Below are 21,751 nucleotides of genomic sequence, written 5' to 3' on the forward strand. Positions count from 1 at the left end.
ATTCATATATGACCATGGACCACAAAACCGGTCATAAGGGTCAGTTTATACATCATCTAAAAGCTTTCCATTGATGTATGGTTTGTTAGGATAGGACAATATTTGTCTGAGACACAACTATTTGAAATCTGAATTCTGAAGGTGCAAAAAAAATCTAAATATTGAGAAAATCACTTTTAAAGTTGTCCACATGAAGTTCTCAGCAATGCATATTACTAATCAAAAATATCAAATATCAAAGTTTTGATATATTTGTGGTAGGAAATTTACAAAATATCTTTTTTTAATATCCTAATGATTTTTTTACAAAAAAATATCAGTTTGACCCATACAGTGTATTGTTGTCTATTGCTACAAATATACCTGTGCTACTTAAGACTGGTTTTGCTGTCCAGGGTCACATATATACTGTAAAAGATGCACAGTGTCATACAAACAGAAGACACAAATATGGTAAAACACACGACACTAAAATAATGCAATAAACCTTAATTTACCAACATTAGATGTAGCATAAATTCCTAATGTACATAACTAATAACAAAAAACTAAGAAGAAACAATTATTTAAATGAAAAGTGTCACACAGGGAATATTGGAAAAGTCTATTTACATTTTTCACTTTAAATTACAAGATTATTTGTTTCATTTCACCTCTAAAAACTGTAAATTTAACAATATTTTACTGTAAAATTACATTAAATTTCCTGTTACAAGGAAATTTACCATTAACCAATTAACAGGTTTGTACCGTAGCTTTTACCATTAAATGTACAAACATTTGTACAGTATGTTGTAGGGCTGAAAGAAATGTGTGTAAACTGAAACTGAAAAGATACCGGTCATATTTTTTGACATTATCCATTTTTCTACAGGTTTGTTTTTCTGGCAGTGTAACAAAAGCATCTGACCGTTTGACCTCTCTCTCTCATACATGCATAAACACAGTCATACATTCAATAATGTGTGGTGAAGATCCATGTGTGATGAACTCAAACTGTGTTTGACAGACAGAGGGTGGTGTTTTTGATCTTGAGGCCGTATTGTGACGAGCAGTAGGCGCTGTTTTGGTTCACAAAGATGTGGAACGAAAGGACAGAAAAGAAAAAAAACATTAGCTTCAAACTCAACTCCACCGCTAGATCTAGAAAGAGATGGAAAGAGAGATTGAGAAAGTGAACACTGAGGTAAAGACAAAAGATTGTGGCCAGGGCTGGAGAACTCTCTGCTCAATCTAACACATATGTTGTGGGCTAACGGTGTTATAGCCAGAGGGCACAGACAGCAGCAGCAGCAGCAGCATGTGAAAAAGGTTTTCCACCCAGACCTCACTTCAAATTTAAGAGGGAGAGAGGAAGAAAGGGAGAGCGGTTGAACTGAGATAACTGAGAAGTTGTGTGTTTGAGGAGGGTAGAGAAACCGAGAAGAAAGAGAGATGGAAAGATATGATCAACATCAGAGCCATCTGTGGATTTACACAATTAACACCTCAGTAAAAGCAGGTCCGTCAACACCTCTCTGTTGCTCAAAGGACGCCTTTAAAAACTCTAACTGCAGCCCAAAATAAAAACACACACTCGCAGAATAACTGTGTGTGTGAATATAGTAATTCGATTTAAATCTAGTAAGTGGAGTGAAGAGGTAATGAAATAGAGGGAGAATCTGATTTAACTTTAGCACAAGCGTGGCGTGAATGGCGTTAAGTGGAGTTTTGTTTCGTTCGTGGTGAGTTCAGACACTGATACTTTCCTCTAGCATGTGGGCTTTCCACCTCGACAGCCACAGGGACCCCCTCTATAAAAACACTAAACTTTCTTGGTAAGATGTTGTATTAAAAAACTGAGAGAAATTAATACTTTTATTTAGCAAGAGAGCATTTAATTGATTAGAAGTGACAGTAAAGGCATTTATAATGCTACAAAAGATTTTAAATTCATAAATGCTGTTTTGGACTTTCAGTGCATCAAAGAATCATAAAAAAATGCATCACAGTTTCCATGAAAAAATATGAAGCAGCTCCACATCAGCATATCAGAATGATTTCTGAAGGATCATGTGACACTGAAGGAGTAATGATGTTGAATAATTACAATAGGCTATAATTACAATAGACAAAAATTCATTTAAAGGAGACCTATTATGTCCCTTTTTACAATATGTAATATAAGTCACAGGTGTCCCCAGAATGCATCCACTTCCAAAACAAATATTCACATATGATGTACTCACCCCCTTGTCATCCAAAATGTTCATGTCTTTCTTTCTTCAGTCGATATAGGACGATTTTGAAGTTGAGGGAGAACAGGGAGTTTTTCGACATACTCTGTCATGAACCGGAAAAAAACGTCCAGGCAGAGTAAGACAAGATGAGCGTTTGACATTAAAAAGTATATAAATTGTATTATTTTTATGAAAATAACCAATCGTTATGCTAGATCAGACCATTCTTTCTCGGCTGGGATCATTTACAACTGTATTTGGGATCGTTTGAAGCCACATTTAAACTGCATTTTGGAAGTTCAAAATCGGGGCACCGTACCATACCAGAAAAATGCTGAAATGTTTCCTCAAAAAACATAATTTCTTTACGACTGAAGAAAGAAAGACATGAACAGCTTGGATGACAAGGGGGTGAGTACATTATATGTGAATCTTTGTTTTGGAAGTGGACTTCTCCTTGAAGTCTCAGCTCAAAATACCCCACAGATCATTTATTATATCATTTTGAAAATGCCCATTTTGAGTGGAAGCAGACACGCTGTTTTAATGCATGTCTCTTTAAATGCAAATGAGCTGCTGCTCCCCTCCCCCCTTTTCCAGAATAGAGCTGTGCCTTTACGCTCCTAAGTCAGATATTCTGCTAAAAATCTGCTTGGTTTTGATTATCATGTCTACCGCATTGAAATCATGTGTTTTTAAACCATATTAGTTAAAACAACTGATATACGTTTTTCTGAGCATACATCCGAAGCACGCACAGAGAAAGCGGCTGTCACATGACATGTGAGTAAACAACTGTGAAAGAAATGGAATGTTTATATTAGATCTGTGTGGCAGCAGCGTAATACACAGTAAATTAATCAATAAATCCACTGCTCTTTTGTCTCCTCTGAGGCTGGTACTCTAAATAGTGTTTTATGCTCATCTGTGCAGCCAACGACAGAACAGTTTGCATGGTTTGTGCAAACTTTTGTTGTGGTGTTAGAACTGGTACATTATTGTTGCTTGCAAAACCAAAATGGCGACGCCATGGGTGGAAACATGCAGATGGGTGGTAATATTATAATTTTATCACATCACAGGGGACCGAAATATGATGTCCTCGTTGTTTCACATGCTTACAGAAAAAACCTTACCAAAACAAAGTTACTGGGTTGTCCTTTTTCACGTATTCTGGGTTGGTAGATGCACTGGCGACCTGATTATGGCACTTAAACATGGAAAAAGTCAGATTTTTATGATATGTCATTTATTGTAATAATATTTCTTAATATTACAATATTTTTTGATTAATTAATTATCATGTTTTTTTCAGTGGTCTTTCATAACAGTGGTCTCTAAAGTGAACAGTTAAACATTACTGATGTTTAGCATGAAATCATTTAAAACACTTTAAAAACAAATATTTATCAATTATCATTTTTTTTTATATAAAGTCACCTATTCGGGTGATGTGACATTCAATCATTGTAAAACTGCACTCACAATAACTGAAATAATGCATTGACCAAAATATTTATTTTTCTGAACTAGCTTAAAAATGTTAAACATAAGAAGTTTTTAATATTCTTAGTGTACATACACAGAATTAATCTGAACATTAGATTTAAAAGAACAAACACAGGCACACTGATGTCATGCTAGTGACCCAAGCATACAATTGAAACAAAAAGTTGCTTCTGGCCCGTTTTTCATTCTTGCACAATGCGTGGCCTGGGCTAATGCTGACTGTAGGGCTTAGTGGGCTTAGTGACTGTGTGTGAATCAGTGAGTAACTCTGTGTATGTGTGTAAATGGGAAGCAGCCGAAGGCAGGGGGTTGAGCCTCTGTTGTACAGTCCTATCTGAACACATGTGGCAGGGATCTCAGTACAGATCTCAAGAGCAAATCAAGAAATTTAGAGACAAGGTAAGACATACCAACTGCACATTTACTCATTAAAAAGGAACACAAATCACTTCTTAGGAAAAAGTAATTAACTGGGGTACAAAAATAATCCAGACATTTGGTTTCTTTTACAATTATATAAAACAAGCTTATATATATATATATATATATTAGATGTGGATTCCTCCAGTGAGAAACATGTTGATTTAAAAAAAAAAAGTGTGAGAGCTCAAAAACAGCCACTCTTTTGTGACTGACACTCATAAACATGCTTTGAAACATGAGTGACATCAGCTAAAAGGTGTGTGATGACAGATGTCACCTGACTGAAAGCCACAACTTTCACTGCAACACTAATACGTTTCATTTAACTCATGTAAACTTTTTTGGACAATCCTTTTGTGAGATGACAATGTTGTTTATCATTAAAACAGTTATTAAGATGTGACCATACGTTCAGTCATTTGGTTGAAGCTTGTTTAACACGTTTGTTGATAACCAGGGTTGTATGTGTCTCAATCTTTCAAAAAAAGTCTTTATTTGCTTACTATCGCCATCTAGTGTTCATTTGTTCTGGAGGGCTGTGTTGTCTTACAGATGACAACATATAGAAAAAAGATGAAGGATCATAAAAGAAAAACAGGCAGACAAAAGAAAGAAGTAATCTAATGTTATTCCATGCTTCTTTCTAGACGGTGAACGTCATACATATGCAGAACTGGAGTGTCAAAAATATGAACATATTGGCCTCTAGTGGGTAAGTGACTAGCGGTTTGCTAACTCAACAACATGAGTGATATTATTGAGCACACATCTGCCGGAAATACCTAATCAGGATGCTGATGCCAAAACCAAAAGCTTTATGTGGGGCAAACCAACTAAAGGGAGATGGTTTGATAAGAAATGAGAGCAAAACAGGCCATGTGTGAGAAAACTATGAGATGTGTGACTCCAGCGCCATGTTAGATTGAATCAGAGCCAGTGAGACCTGCTGTATAGTTGATACTGTTAATCATACAACAACAAAGTTGTTTCTAATTACAATCTCTCTTGGTTATGTGGAGGTTTTAATGTATTGTGTCATGATTTAATTCTGCTGACAGATTTTTGAAGTGACTGTTATTTGTCCTGGCTCATTGAGAGTTGATGCAGACAAACAGATTCAAACAGCATCTGATGTTTGTTTGAATATGTTGTTTGTTCATTACTTAATATATTGACTGTTGTAAGATAATTAACTGTCCGTTTACCTATTATGTATGCATGTGAACTTTTGGGGTGAGTTTGGGATGATTGTTTGTAATTTGAGCAAATAAAGGAACAGCAGGAGTTCAGACTCTACTGTCTTCGATGTATGTTTGTGATGTGAAATAAAACACTGATTGGTGTGGCATTAAGTTCACTATGAAAAACAGGTACATTTATAAATGTATAACTTGGCAGTTTACAGATTGAGCGTCAAAGGGCAAAATGGGCAGAATTTGTTAATTTTTAATGTTATTAATATGGCTGAGCACTGCATTTTTTAGCAGAGTGGTGAAAAATGTATATAGTTCTTATTAGTTTAGATCTTGTTTGCATAAATTTTTATATGTAAAATATGAGACATTATTACACGGCTGTTTTTTAAAAAAGTTTAAAAATGCTAAAAAAAAAAAAAAAAAAAAAAAAAGGTCTTTTATGCTCACCAAGGTATTTAGTTGATCAGAAATTCAGTAAAACAATAATACTCTGACAATTAGAATATTGTTTTTTTCCTATATATATATATATATATATATATATATACATACTGCTGTAGGTGCAGTAAGGATCAATTTTTAAAGAAGCCTTTTCTACTCATTAAAAATACAGAAAAAAACTGTAATATTGTGAAACATTATTACAATTTAGATTTTCTAATTAAAAATGCTGATTTATTATCAATGTAGGAAAACTGTTGTGCTGCTTATTTTTTATTTTTTCAGGATTCTTTGATTAATAAAATGTTAAAAAAAAAACACATTTATTTAAAATAGAAATCTTTTGTAACAATATACACTACCATTCAAAGTTTGGCGTCAGAAATTCTTTCTTTCTTTGTTTGGGAGAATTGAATACTTTTATTAAGCAAGGATGTGTTAAACTGATAAGAAATGATAGTTAAGACTTATATTGTTAGAAGAGATTTCTATTTTGAATAAATGCTGTTTTTTTTTTTTTTGTTTTTTTTTTTTTACTTTTTATTCATCAAAGGATACTGAAAAAAGTATCACCGATTCCAAAAAATGTCAAACAAAAATTTAAGCAGCTCAACTGTTTCCAACACTGATAATAAATTAGCATGTTAAAATGATTTCTGAAGGATCGTGTGACACTGAAATCTGGAGTAATAGCTGATAAAAATTTAGCTTTGCATCACAGAAATAAATTATATTTTAAAGTGTATTAAAATAGAAAACTTTTTTTTTTCAATTGCAATAATATTTCATTATAACAGGGGAGAGCGGGGACGAAAGTAACAAAGCTATTTTCTCAGAGCCAAGACTATATTTGCTTTCCAAGCTATGACAGCACATTCAGCACGCAACCCTTGACATAGCAGAGAAATATCACGTGGTTTTGTCGGCAGTTAGGTCCGGAAAGCAGTTTTTGAATACAATTTTCATTTTTTTCAACTTAGTTGTGTTGTGTTTCTCATTTCATGTGTCACAGTAATGTTCAATCTACATGTTATTTAGTGCTGTAATACATCCTAAAGTTTGCCTTTTCAGAGTTTTTTAGTATAGAAGTAAATCGGATTTAAATGTCAGGAGTTCCTGATGGGACGAAAGTAACACTTGCTACTTTTGTCCCCCTACAGTGACAACAAGTGTTTCTTTTGTCCCACAGCATGCTAATTTGGTGACTTTCTGTGTCTTGCATCATTTATTAAAATGTTTATTAAAAATGTTTATGTTGTGCTATACCAAAGGAATATGCCAAGAGTGAGGGTCAGAAAGACTACAGCTACATGTTCATGAGGGGGCGTTTCTGGACGTAAGCCTGTCTGTCAGGAGTATCAGTCTCAGGGCTGTTGCTACATTGCATTTACCTTAGCCATATTTAGGTTTTAGCCATGCCTTAGCTTTTCCACCTCCACCTATGAATTTGCAGTGTTTCCAGATGTTTTTATGCATATTTTGAATTTATACAAACAACTGGATTTAAACATGAATAGGCCTACTGTTAAATTATGTTGAGAATTTATATTATGCTAATTTAACTTTTCATATTGTTCATTCTGTTAAACAAAATGTTTTGTAAAAATAAGTTGAATAAATAAATAATTTAAACAATTCAAGTTTGTACACTCTCACTCTTAACTTAAATTTAAAAGGAAAATGTTATAATTTTTTTGCAAAGATTAAGGACAAAATATGTTTGCGCTTACATATTAACAAGGTCATAATCATGTATATTTAATAAAAACAAGAGTAACACAAAAAATCTAGCTTGTATTGTTGTGTTACTTTTGACCCACCTGTGTTTTACTTTCGTCCCAACCATCAGGGTCGAAAGTAACAACGTGCAACTTATAGTCAAACTGAATTTTTTTTTTTTTACACAATACCACCTGGTATAAATAGACCACACTTCTGAGTTATAGGCCACAGCAAAAATATATCTCTGTCTACAACTTTATCTTTTTAAATTATGTTTTTCTGAAAAATGGTGCTTTTGTCCCTACTCTCCCCCTACTGTTTTTTCTGTATTTTTAATCAAATTAATAAAAGTTTGATGAGCATAAAAGTCTTCTTTAAAAAACTGAACTGCATATTAAATGCAATTTATTCTTATTATATTTCCAAAATATAATTACATTTTGAAATCCATGAGAAAACCATGATACATTTTTTCAAAAAAATACCTTACTGACCCCATACTTTTCAACAGTAGCATATGTATATTTACTACACCCTCAAAAACTGAATGACACACTGAAAACAGATCATTTCTAGCTATCCCACTTGAAAGGCTCTAGGGCCTTCTTCCTTAATAAAGTGTGATTACACTTTTTTCTAACTTGTATGTTGCCTTACATACCTGAAGGAATAATGAAACATGGTACAAATATGACTACATCCATTCTGCAGTATTGTCAAACTAGGTCAATTCAAGTGAACACTCCGTTTTTTAGCTTTGGCCATCTGTCAGAATTTTATTTGAACAGCAGGTTCTTGTTCTACGTAGACTGTGCTATTGCTATCTCACTAGTTATTTAGACAGAGCAGGTGGTTGCATCACACGTAGAGAACTGTGAGGCAGGCTACATACTTGTGCACGTGCGCCTGAGTTTTTTCTGTGGTCAGTATGGCCAATCAGCACATTTCCAGTCACTGGAAACACAATAAACATCAGGGGTCAGTACAAGGCCTCAGCATGCTAGGTCAAAGCTCTCTTTTGCTGTTTTATGTTTATTTACACCAGAGCAAAACTACATCACACACAGACTGTTTCATATCAGTCCAATATAGCCACAGATTTCAGTTAAAATGCTGTTGATCAGACGGCTGAGCAATCCATTCTAATATTTGTGTTTTGAAAAGCATATGGTTGCTACATAGTTAACTTTGGGTCACTTCAGTCCATTAAAAACAGTACTGGATTAAGTCCATAGGTCAGGGGTTTCTGAAGAACAGATCTGGTGTTCTGCTTTAATTATTAACTTTCAGTGGTAGTGCATGAAATTTTATTTAAAAGTTTATTGACAAATAGATTTTTCTAATCAATATTAGTGTGAAAGTACATTTCAGTTCAGTTCTCTCTATGTGATCATATAGTCTCAGTAGGAAATTAAAGTGTCTTGTAAAATCTTACTACTGGCCAATAGCTAGAGTTCAAAAGTTAATCCCAACCCACTTTTGTTTCCATTCTCTTGGTTCAAGTTTTCATGTTAATCAGTGTTTTGACTGCCAAAGTTAGCACTGAAGCAGTCCACTGTGCTGTGACCTAAATTTGTCTAAACCGTCAGAAAAGGTAAAACGGGCCTCTTGTTTGATTTCAAAGTAGAGTTGTTACATATGATACTATTTAATTGTATTATTCACCTTAAATTTGGAAAATCAGCTGTGTAAACCTTGATATTCTGATTTTGTTTGAATGCATGTCATTTGTTTAATGGTTTTGAACACTAATCTGAATATTGTGTGAAAATGTTCAAAAGTTTTGAATGCGGTTTTTAAATGTATTTTTACACATTTACTGTGAAAAAGCCTTGAGAAATATTAAGAGAATATTTATATATTGATTTATTTGTATTTTATATTTATTGACATTAAGTAAGTAATCTAAATGTTAATCTAATGTTGATGATAATACTTATATTTATATATTGGTGCAATAATGCGAACTGCCAGTGTCAGTGATGAGGTGATGATATATATATATATATTTTTTATTTTTTTTCTAGTGAGGAAGGCGTCTGTGTAGAAATGTCTATGGTCTGTTTGACTGATTTTGAGGAATATGCCAGGCAGCATCTCTCAAAGGCTACGTGGGACTATTATGAAGCTGGAGCTGATGACTGTTGCACCAGAGATGACAACTTGCAGGCCTATAAACGGTACTACTGTTAAATTTGTATTACTCTAAATTTCTGTTACTCTGTAATTTTATGGTCCATGCTTATGAGTAATCTCTAACTAAACTAAGCTCATACAATAATGTAATCTCTTTAAGTATCCGCTTGAGGCCACGGATCTTACGTGATGTGTCGCTCAACGACACTCGGACTTCTGTGCTGGGAATGGAGATAAGCTTCCCTGTGGGAATTGCTCCCACGGCTTTCCACTGCCTTGCGTGGCATGAGGGAGAACTGGCCACTGCTAGAGGTGAGAGTGTGATGAAGTGACTTGGTTTGATTATTTCTTACATGAAAGCTTGTTTGAAGCTATTAGTTGTACATTTATGCATCTTATCTCACAATTTTTATTTCATTTCCCAGCTACTGAGGCACTCAACACCTGTTACATAGCCAGCACATACTCCACATGTTCAGTAGAGGAGATTGCCGCAGCAGCTCCCAGTGGGTATCGTTGGTTCCAGCTATACTTGTACCGGGACCGTAAACTCTCTGAGCAGATTGTACGCAGGGTGGAGGCACTTGGCTACAAAGCACTGGTGCTTACAGTAGACGTGCCCTACACTGGCAAACGTCGCAATGACATACGCAACCAGTTTAAGCTCCCACCTCACCTGAAGGTCAAGAACTTTGAGGGGATGTTCCAGGTAAGGCAGTTATTATTATTATATATACTGCCGTCCAAAAGTTTGGAAACGCCCTAGAAAAGTGGGGTTTTGGACAATATTGGCATGAATCGTTTTTAATCTGTGATAATTTTGCACTGATAAGGGACAACACAAACTACGAAAAACAAATTTTATTACATAAACAGTTTATACATTAAAAAAACGTACATTTTCGATTCATCAAAATATCCACCATAAGCAGCTATTACAGCTCTGCATAATCTGGGCCTAAATTCATTGTATTCTAAACCTAACTGGCAATCAGTTGTTGAAGCTATTAAGGTGTGCTGACCCAAAAATCTTTTAAAAACCTGGGCCAAGTTTAAACCAGTAACCAGGCATCACAGCTAGCAAAGGGGCATGTCTTACGTTGACATGTATATATTGCCATTATTATGTAATCAAAATGAAAATTATTATTGCTGGTCTTCAGTGATATATATGTCAAGTTACTTTAATGTATTTGCACCAAAAAATGATAAGGATTTCTGCTGATATCGTCCAAAACCACACTTTGCCAGGGGCGTTTCCAAACTTTTGGAGGGCAGTGTATATATTTTTGGCCTTTTTAAATTTGTAATATAGTAAAGCAAGGGTTTTTGGGGTGAATCTGAAAAGAAAACTCAGCCCCTTGTCATCCAAAATGTTTGTGTCTTTCTTTCTTCAGTCATCAAGAAATTATGTTATTTGAGGAAAACATTTCAGAATTTCTCTCTATATAGTGGACTTCTATGGTGTCCCCAAGTTAGAACTTCCAAAATACAGTTTCAGTGCAGCTTCAAAGGGGTCTAAATGATCCCAGCTGACGAAGAAAGGTCTTATCTAGTGAAGCGATCCATTATTTTCCAAAAAAATGTATAATTTATATACTTTTTAACCACAAATGTTCGTCTTGTCTAGCTCTGCGATGCGCATGCATCTGTGTAAACCGGGCCTATACAGTTAAGGTATTTTTATTTTTTAGAAAATATCCGATCGTTTCACTAGATAAGACCCTTTTTCCTCAGCTGGGATAGTTTAGAGCCCTTTGTAGCTTCATTGAAATTGTATTTTGGAACTTTAAACTTGTGGGCACCATAGAAGTCTACTATATGGAGACAAATTCTGGAATGTTTTCCTACAGAAAAATAATTTCTTTACGACTGAAGAAAAAAAGACACAAACATCTTGGATGAGAAGAGGGAAGTGAACTTCTCTTTTAGTGCATTGACGGAAAATATTTATTACGTATGTTTAATTCAGAAATTATCATCATATGTATTTATTATAATATTTATATATTTTATATTCTACTGAATTCAAATTACCTGATAATTTACTCACCCCCATGTAATTTAAGAAGTTCATGTCTTTCTTTCTTCAGTTGAAAAGAAATTAAGGGTTTTAAGGAAAACATTCCAGTATTTTTCTCCATACAGTGGACTTTAATGGTGGCCAACGGGTTGAAGGTCCAAATTGCAGTTTCAGGGCAGCTTCAAACAGCTTCCGACATCATTGTTTTACCTTTTTTGTAAAGGGCGGATGACTTTCTTTGCACATTCACTTTGTAAACATACATTGAACATACATAGTTGATACATTGGCCTACGCCACACATGCATGACTCATGATACATAATGCGTGAGATTGAGCATTTGTGGTTAAAAAGTATAAAAATTAGATTTTAGAAAATGACCAATCGTTTTGCTAGATAAGGCCCTTACTCCTCGGCTGGGATCATGTAGAGCCCTTTGAAGCTGAATTTGGACCTTTAATCCATTGGCCACCATTGAAGTCCACTATATAAAGAAAAAATCCTGGAATTTTTGACTGAAGAAAGACAGACATTAACATCTTGGATGACATGGGGGTGAGTAAAATATCATGAATTCTGGAATCCTTTAACAAGTTTAAGCATACAGTATCTTCTGCAGTATCCCTCTTTGCTCTCTCTACAGGAGCAGGCAGGCTCCCAGGAGGAATACGGGATCCCAGCTAATACGCTGGACCCGTCGATCAGCTGGAAGGATGTGTGCTGGCTCCAGTCTCTATCACAGCTGCCTATAATCATCAAGGGCATCCTCACTAAAGAGGATGCCGAGCTGGCTGTAGAGCATGGCGTCCAGGGGATAATTGTGTCTAATCATGGTGGCCGGCAACTAGATGGAGGGCCTGCAACGGTAAGCCAATCTACCATTGTCTCAGTAGTTTACACGTGATTCCCACCATTCAGACAGTTACAACTTGACCTTCCATGTCACACAGATAGATTGCCTGCCTGAGATAGTGGACGTAGTGCAGGGCCGGGTCGAGGTCTACATGGACGGAGGGATCCGCACAGGCAATGATGTGCTGAAGGCTGTGGCCTTGGGAGCCAAATGTGTGTTTATTGGCAGACCAGCAATCTGGGGCCTCGCTTACAAGGTAACTGTGGAAAGCAGTGTTTTTATGGTTTCTAATGGTTTATCTGTTTAAGCCTGTTCTAAATAGATAAGATGTTCATATACAGTATTTTTGATCAGGGGGAGGAAGGAGTGAGAGAGATCTTACAGATTCTACACGACGAGTTTCGTTTATCCATGGCGCTGTCAGGTCAGTCTGCTGTGTAAGATGCGCTCTAAAAAATGTTGGGTTAAATACAACCCACCGCTGGGTAAAACAGGGACAAACCCAGCGATTGGGTTGTTGGGTTGTTATTACCCAGAAGGTTGGGTTAAACACTTTTAACCCAGCATTTTTAGAGTGTGCAATGTGTCGCACAACAAAAAATAGGTCACGTTTTGATGTCTGACAATTCTCTTTATTTCAAATCGCTTCTTGTTCTACTAGGTTGCCGAAATGTTGCTGAAATCAACAGGAACCTCATTCAGTTCTCTAGACTTTAAACAGCAAAGGAGACTTTAGTCATTTCTACTTTACTGACAGCCGAGGACTGCAAAGATCCACTTCATCCACTATTAAAACTAAATGTATTCAAGAAACTACTGTTGCTTCAAGTCACATTTAGCAAGAATGGCATATTTACGAATGTTCACAGTGTACGGATGGTTTTAATATAGTATTTGTATTTCAGTAAACATTATGCACAGCACTGCATACATTTCAGTTATTTTAGTACCTAATGAATCTCCACATAGTAATTGTCAAATATACCGCTTTTTGGTTGCAAAGCAGCTAGTAAAGAGAAAAACAAAGGCAAAATTGTTCAATCAGGAGTCAGTTGTTAGAATAACATAAAGCAGCTCTGCAGAAGATAATATTCTGGTAAATGAGCTATTTCGTGCTTTGCATGCTCCACTGTATGGAGAAACCGTTTTGAAGATGTCTTATGTAAATTAAATAACGTGCAATGAGAAAAGTTTCAGATTTTGGAGAAAAGCAAGGATATTGAATATTAAAATGTCCAGTGTGGCAAAACTAAACAATACAAGGTTCTCTTAAGTAATAAATGATGGCCTGTGTTAAATTAATATATTTTTTCTGTTGACTTCTTACTTTTTGAATGAAAAAATAAGGACGTGGTACAAATGTATGCACTTATCTCATATTTAAGTGCACGCTGGTTATTTCACTCTTTCTTTAAAGATTGTTTGTTTTACAGACAATGCAGTAAACAATCAGTAAACTGCTAATGCAGCGCATAAAAAATGCAAATCTGCTCTCAGGCTTCCTCTTTTCACACCGGTTATGGGTTCACCTCACGAGTATCAAACAACATCTGAGTGCAAATGCAGCCGAGGGAAGCGCAAAGACTTGAAACAAAGCCTATTATAAGTAACATGTCAAAAGGAGGAAGACAGAACGTTTTGACACAACACCCTTACAGTGTGTGTGCGTGTGTTCGAGAAAGAGAGAGAGAAGTGACACAGGAAGTCAGTGAGGTTGTGGTAAACAGACTCTACATTCTCATACCCATTTGTGTCAACTGAATGTGATCACAGCGTGATGCTTTGTGCTAAAATGAGAAGACACTTCTGAAACCCCCAAAGAAAGCACCACGTCTCGGTAAGCTCCTTTTATTTTAAGTAGACCATCTTTCCTTAATTTTATCCCACTCATAAACTTTACATTTGTGGGTCAGTGCTTTGAAGAGGATTGGTAATGTAGTACTGTTAGTTAGTAGAAAAATATTCATTAAGTTCAGTACTTAGCTTAAGTTTTTCTGCCAGTTATTTTTGTAAAATTAACTAAAGAAAGACTCCCTCTTTCTACACACATTTATAAATGAGGCCGAGTCTAATCGGCATCTTTGTGTCGTTGCACATAGATGGCAGCGCTAACTTCCCCTTTCAGATCTTGTTGTTGGTGAAGCTTTTTCACTTTGTTCCAAATACTGTTCCTGCAACTATTTGTTCTCAATTTTCTATCAGAAATCCTGTAGAGAGCAACTTTGCAAAGAAGCGGACACAAAAAAACATGGGGTAAGTTCTGACAGTCTTGTAAAGTTATTGCATCATAGGCCTTTCTTCAAAGGACAGCTTGGAAAGTCATGTTATATAATAAACAGAAATTTGTACTTTTGTAATCATTTTTATTTATTCATTCTCAGATCTTAATTGTTTTATTGCAAAAACACTAATCTGAGCTTAAGTTTATTCGAAACGTGCTGTCGTGTTGAGGCTTAGTTGACAACTAAGATGTGTGATCTATGATACAGTTATCATTTATCTCTTATGAAACATTATAAATTTGAGGAAAGGTGGAAAATATATATATTTTTAAGATGATATAACTGTTGAAGTTGAAGAAATATGTCTTTATTTAAGCAACAGTGGGGAGGAAAGAAAACTGCATCATAGACTTTCCCGAATAGGAAGCAGAACGCAGAGAGAGCCGCCACGAGCACCTCCTCAAACAGACAAGCCTCCAACAGTGGTTCCTCCAAAACCAGCTGAGACTGCTCCAAAACTTCCAGAACCTGCACCAAAACCAGCTGTGATCCCCCCAAAACCTCCAGTTGCTCAAAAGCCCGCTGCCCCGCCAAAGCCACAAATACAAGTGTTCAACAGCACAGAACATGGTACTGCCATGCTCAAGGTAGGATAAAGTGAAAGCAAACTGCCTAAAACAAAGAAATACAGCATATTTACAAAGCTAAAATGGTGATTTCACTGCAAATAGTATATATTTATGGCAAATTTTGCCATGTCCCAGGGGTTGGATTGTTTTCGTGGTGATGAGACTCTTTGCGATGTGACTCTGGTGCCTGGTGACAGCAGTGAAACTTTCCCAGTCCACCGGGTCATCATGGCTTCGGCCAGTGACTACTTCAAGGCCATGTTCACAGGTGAGTCACACTATTGATGTCTTGGTATTTATCCATATCTTCAGGGATGTAAAATATATCTACAGTCAAGTTAAAAGTTTACATGCACCTTGCAGAATCTGCAAAATATCAATTATTTTACCAAAATAAGAGGGATCGTACAAAATGCATGTTATTGTTTATTTAGTACTGACCTGAATAAGATATTTCACATAAAAGATGCTTACATATAGTCCACAAGAGAAAATAATAGTTGAATTTATAAAAATGAACCTGTTCAAAAATTTACATTAACTTGATTCTTAATACTGTGTTGTTACCTGAATGATCCACAGCTGTTTTTTTGATTGTATGATCTTGAGATCCATCTTTTCACAATGAGGACAAGTGAGGGACTCATATGCAACTATTACGGAAGGTTCAAACACTCACTAATGCTTCAGAGGGAAACATTAAGAGCCAGGGGGTGAAAACTTTTGAACAGAGTGAAGATGTGTACTCTTTTTTTTTTTTGCCTAAATATCATACTTGTACTGCCCCACAGAAGCTACAGAAGGTACTTACAAGACAAAATAAGTTAAATTTACCCTGATCTTCAAATTCCAAAGAACTTCAGAAGTTCTCTTAATGCATTGTGTTTCCTTCTGGAGCATCAGCGAGCATTTGTACCTTCTGTAATAGTTGCATATGAGTCCCTCAGTTGTCCTCAGTGTGAAAAGATGGATCTCAAAATCATACAGTCATTGTTGGAAAGGGTTTAAATACACAAAAATGCTGAAAAACCAAAGAATTTGTAGGACCTGAAGGACTTTTCTAAAGAAGAGCGGGCAGTTTAACTGTTTAGGACAAACAAGGGAGTCATGAACAAGTATCACTAAACAAAAAAACACAGCTGTGGATCATTCAGGTAACAACACAGTATTAAAAATCAAATGTATTGAACAGGGCCATTTTTATAAATTCAACTATGATTTTCTCTTGTGGCTATATGTAAACGTCTTTTATGTGAAATATTGTATTCATGTCAGTACTAAATAAAATATAACATGCATTTTGTATGATCCATGTTATTTTGGTAAAATAATTAATATTTTCTATGTATTAATAAGGTCTATGTAAACTTTTGACCTGTATATATATCATAAAGATATATTATTGGCCACATTTTGTTTTATTTTTATTTATTGGGAACGGTCAATATTGGATATTTAATTGTGCATACTGTGTCGCCTCGTTTTTACATTTCATGCTCATTAAAATATACTTTTTAGAAACAATAATGTAATAAAATTTAAATGTAATTTAAATTTCAAAATTAATATACGTTTTTTCTTATTGTACATTCTTATGACGCTCAAAACACTTGTGGCATTTAAAACGTTTGATTTCAGTGTTTAGTGTTTTATTTTAAACTAGATGTAGTAATGTTTGTAGACAAAGTTTAATAGCCTAAATGTTTAAAACAGTTTAAAACGTGATGGATGGATGAAAGTAAAAAATATATGGGCCAAAATGTTAATATTTGTAATATTTAGTTCAAAGGTATCTATATATTTGTTCTGCATTTTAGTTTTTAATTAGGTTACCAATGAAAATTTCTTTTGCAGAAATTTACTTTTCACTGACCTAATTTTTTTATCATTTCCTTCTGCTTTTTGGTGTGACAGGTGGCATGAGAGAGCAGGAGCTGAAGGAGATTAAGCTCCATGGCGTAAGCACAGTCGGCCTGAAGAACATCATCGAGTTCATCTACACATCTCGCTTGAGCCTGGGTCTCGGCACCCTTCAGGACACGCTAGAGGCGGCGAGCTTCCTCCAGGTGCTTCCCGTTCTCAGCTTCTGCAACCAGCTACTAAGCAGTGAGGTATAAACTCTTAAGATGTAGTGTTTATTCTTATTTTACATGAATTATTCATGTGTGCATGACGTGAGTTTTTAAACAAGCCACATTTTCTACATGGCAGATCACCATAGAAAACTGCGTAGAAGTTGAGCGCATTGCCAGGGATCTTCTTCTAGAAGATGTCCAAAAACACGTCCACACATTTGTCTGTGAGAACTTCTCCGAACTGATGCAGAGCGGCCGTCTCCTGCAGTTGTCCGAGGCGAGCATAACGTATGCCCTCTCCAGCGACTCTCTGAAGGGTTTCTCCGAAATGGAGCTGTACCGCATCGCTCGCTCCTGGCTGTCCCATAAACCCGCTGAGCGACGTTCTGCTGTGTACTCTCTGATGCGGCACATCCGCTTCCCTCTGATGACTCCTGCTGAACTTCTCCAGATCTCTCAGGAGGACCAGACTGAAGAAGGAGCAGCAAGCAATGGAAAAAAGGAAGGGGAGACGTTCATGCGATCAGACACGGCTTGTGTTAACCTCCTCCTGGAGGCCAGCAACTATCAGATGCTTCCTTTCCTCCAGCCGGCACTACAGACGGAACGGACCCGGATTCGATCCGATTGCACTCACCTTGTGGTTCTGGGTGGTGTGATGAGACAGCAACTGGTGGTCAGCAAAGAGCTCAAACTGTATGATGAAGAAGACGGAGGCACCTGGAGGTCCCTCCAACCTATGGAAGTGCCACGTTACCAGCATGGAGTGGCTCTTCTAGGGGGCTTCCTTTACATCGTAGGAGGTCAGAGCACTTATGACACCAAGGGTAAGACCGCTGTGGACAGTGCGTACAGGTACGATCCTCGCTTTGACCGCTGGTTGCAGGTGGCCTCTCTGAATGAGAAGAGGACGTTCTTCCATCTAAGCGCTCTTAAGGGGAAGCTGTATGCTGTTGGAGGGAGAAATGCCACAGGGGAGATTGGTAAGAACATGTTTTACCAATTACTCTGTATAAAATGTTCTGTCCTGTTTTAAAATACTGTGGAAAAACAGAAAATTCTCTATTGTTTAGATTCGGTGGAGTGCTACAACTTGAACAAGAATGAGTGGACTTTTGTTGCACCGATGAATGAACCTCACTATGGACACGCTGGCACAGTACATGGAGGTCTGATGTTTGTGTCAGGTGAGTATCCACCCTGATATGAAAATAACATCTATATCAAATGCATGAATGCGGTAACATCTGACCTACATAACGAGAGGAGATTTTGTATACTAATTAATTGTGGCTCACAAAGCATGTGGCCTTAATCCACCACAGTCCTCAGCATGAGTCTAATGAATGCACTGCACAAGAATTCTTTTATTACTTAAAAAAAAAAAAAAAAAAGATGAAGAAAACACTTTTTGGAGGTCTTCACCAAATGGCAAAGTTCCCATAACTAGAATCTAAAGTAACATGAAACAGATAACCAGGAAACAGAGCTGCTTCAAGCTGATCTGGGTCACTCATCTGAGGTTAGACCACAGTCTAAAAAGGGCACGACAAGCTTGGTGTGAAACCATGAGAATGTCCGTGCTTAAAGAATCACAAAGTATTTAATAAACATAATTGAAAAGAAGGAAATTTGAAGACAAAAAAAATAATTTGGAGTAACAGGAAGATAAAAATAACAACATAGAGGCACTTTGGGGACTTTGGGGTCATTTCCACCACACCAGGTTTTTCAAAATGTAGTGCACTTTTTTATCAAAGATACAAATGTGTCAGTGACGATCATGCTTGAGAAATAGGAGACGTGTGAAAAACATCAAGCTGGAAATTATATGAGTAAAATGTTTTCTTTTTTCGTCGTTCTGTATTTTTTCAACTGAAGCTAAGAGTGTGAAAATATAATAATATTTTATTCATTTTATTATAAATATATTGCAATATATTATAAAATAATATATTGTTTTATTATAAATAAAAATATACTACGCCTAATTAAATTCTACATTTCATTATTTTTTTTTACATTAAATGCATACTATAAAATGACACCATTTTAGCTCCAAAATAGTTACAAATATAATCACCACTGTCGTTTCCACCACAGAATACTATTACACTCAAAATATCATGTGGTGGAAATGGTGGTAGGACTTTTTCAGAATTCTTTTGTAACTGGTTAAGTTCTGTGTAACTGATGTCTTCAGTATAAGCTAAAGGTCCTATACTTCCCCTAGTGAAAAGAAAAATACTAAAATGTATTTGAAATACATTTATTTTATGCTAAGTATACTACAAATATATTAACATATTTACAGTTGAGGTCAAAAGTTTACATTCACCTTGCAGAATCTGCAAAATGTTAAGTATTTTACCAACATAAGAAGGATCTTACAAAATGCATGCTATTTTTTTATTCAGTACTGACTGAGGGACTCATATGCAACTGTTATAGAAGGTTCAAATGCTCACTGATGCTTCACAAGGAAACACAATGCATTAAGAGCCGGGGGGTGAAAACTTTTGAAAAACTTTTGAAAAACTTTATTATATTTAGGGGAAAAACTTTTGCCTAAATATACTATTTTTTTCATTTAGTACTGCCCTTCAGAAGCTACAGAAGATACTTACATGTTTCTCAGAAGAAAAATAAGTTAAAATTACCTTGATCTTTAAATTCCAAAAGTTTTCACCCCCAGCTCTTAATGCATTGTTTCCTTCTGATGCACCAGTGAGCGTTTGAACCTTCTGTAATAGTTGCATATGAGTCCCTCAGTTGTCCTCAGTGTGAAAAGATGAATCTCAAAATCTAAAAAAGAAATAAATTATGGTGGCTGCATAACCACATTCTTTTCGCTGTGTTTGTTTCTGCAAGAATAAATAAGCTTGTTCTAAAAGGTTGCATTCACACCTTATACCACAGGTGGTATCACAAGAGATGCTTTCCAGAAAGAGCTGCTGTGTTATGAACCCGATAGAGACGTGTGGAGCAGGCGAGCAGACATGATGGAGCTTCGTGGTCTTCACTGCATGTGCACCGTGGGCGACCGCCTCTATGTCATGGGTGGAAACCACTTCCGTGGGACAAATGACTATGATGATGTGCTAAGCTGTGAGTTCTACAGCCCTGCAACTGACCAGTGGACAGTGGTGGCTCCAATGCCCAGGGGTCAGAGCGATGTGGGGGTGGCTGTCTTTAAGGACCGCATCTTCGTGGTGGGTGGTTACTCATGGAACAGCAGGTGTATGGTGGATATCGTGCAGTGTTATGACCCTGAGAAAGATGAGTGGGAGAAGGTCTTTAGTGTCCTGGAGCCTCTCGGAGGCATACGGGCCTGCACTATGACAGTTCATTGCCCAAAAAATTCAACAGATGAGGCTGAAATACAAGAGTGTCCTCTTTTAACATCCAAAAGCTGAACAAATGTTTTAATATTCCTATTGGCCTTTAAAATGTGAAATTAGCTTCACATTGCTAGTGATGTGTATTGCAGAAACAGGCTGAATAGTTTGATTACTGTATGTGCCACTTTAGTAATGTCTGAGCTGGGGTGAGGGAAAATAATTTGCTTGTAAAAAGCTGTTAGTGCAGCACTAATTGGTTAAATGTGTATGACCTTGCTTAAATGCTGTTGTTTTTTGTCTGATGCCACATATGATGGCCACAGTGCTTAATATTGCATTTCTAAATTATTGTGTTCTATGTGTAATTTGCTTCAATTATTTTAATATACTTTGCAAAAATGTTTTTTTTAATCAATTAATTTGTGATTGGTACCTTTTATGTACATTTCTCTTAACAAAATGTGTACTGATCCTCATTCAAGATAAACAAATAAATAATATTAATTAATGTCTGTGTCTGAAGTGTCATTGAGATGCATTTACACAGACTGTTAATGCAGGACATAAATGCAGTTCACCTGCATATACATGTTTCTGAGCTTGTATCGCTAAAGAAGACATGCGGTTCTATTAAAATAACAGGCTACTTTTGAATTTCCTAATATTAGAACGAAATACAATAATACAAGTATTCTTAAATGCTTACACACAATTTAAATACTCATGACTTTCCTGCCCAGTGAACACTCATGAGATCAAAAACATTGTGACAAAAAACTTATTAGGATTCAGGAATTATTTTTGCAGCTGAATGTGTATTACAGTATACAACATAAATTAAATCACGGATACAGATTTATAACTCAGGATTGAACTTTTGGGAAAAATAATTTTAATTTTGCTACTGTAAAGTAATCTTGCAGTAGATGAAAAGCACTAGAAAAGTTCAAATAACAAAGAA

General features: G+C 36.1%; 2 protein-coding genes across 4 annotated transcripts; both read left to right on the forward strand.

Moving 5' to 3' along the window:
- The first annotated feature begins 4,789 nt into the window (after positions 1–4,789).
- Positions 4,790–13,825, forward strand: hao2 (hydroxyacid oxidase 2 (long chain)). 2 transcript variants are annotated; one of them, XM_051119221.1, is made up of 8 exons: positions 4,790–4,863; positions 9,538–9,690; positions 9,807–9,958; positions 10,072–10,355; positions 12,314–12,535; positions 12,621–12,779; positions 12,878–12,947; positions 13,185–13,825. In XM_051119221.1, the coding sequence occupies exons 1-8, from the start codon at positions 4,817–4,819 to the stop codon at positions 13,238–13,240; spliced, it is 1,143 nt and encodes a 380-aa protein (XP_050975178.1). In that variant the 5' UTR covers positions 4,790–4,816; the 3' UTR covers positions 13,241–13,825. The 2 variants fall into 2 exon arrangements, with proteins under 2 accessions (XP_050975178.1, XP_050975180.1); XM_051119223.1 differs by lacking the exon at positions 4,790–4,863 and adding an exon at positions 8,948–9,104.
- Positions 13,826–13,907: 82 nt separating this feature from the next.
- Positions 13,908–21,298, forward strand: si:rp71-68n21.9 (kelch-like protein 9). 2 transcript variants are annotated; one of them, XM_051119219.1, is made up of 8 exons: positions 13,908–14,360; positions 14,726–14,776; positions 15,122–15,392; positions 15,510–15,642; positions 17,289–17,485; positions 17,586–18,432; positions 18,523–18,636; positions 20,369–21,298. In XM_051119219.1, the coding sequence occupies exons 2-8, from the start codon at positions 14,772–14,774 to the stop codon at positions 20,863–20,865; spliced, it is 2,064 nt and encodes a 687-aa protein (XP_050975176.1). In that variant the 5' UTR covers positions 13,908–14,360; positions 14,726–14,771; the 3' UTR covers positions 20,866–21,298. The 2 variants fall into 2 exon arrangements, with proteins under 2 accessions (XP_050975176.1, XP_050975177.1); XM_051119220.1 differs by having other exon boundaries at positions 13,913–14,360; positions 15,128–15,392.
- The last annotated feature ends 453 nt before the right edge of the window (positions 21,299–21,751 follow it).

This window comes from Labeo rohita, chromosome 9 (assembly GCF_022985175.1).
Source record: "Labeo rohita strain BAU-BD-2019 chromosome 9, IGBB_LRoh.1.0, whole genome shotgun sequence".
NCBI classification, from domain to species: domain Eukaryota; kingdom Metazoa; phylum Chordata; class Actinopteri; order Cypriniformes; family Cyprinidae; genus Labeo; species Labeo rohita.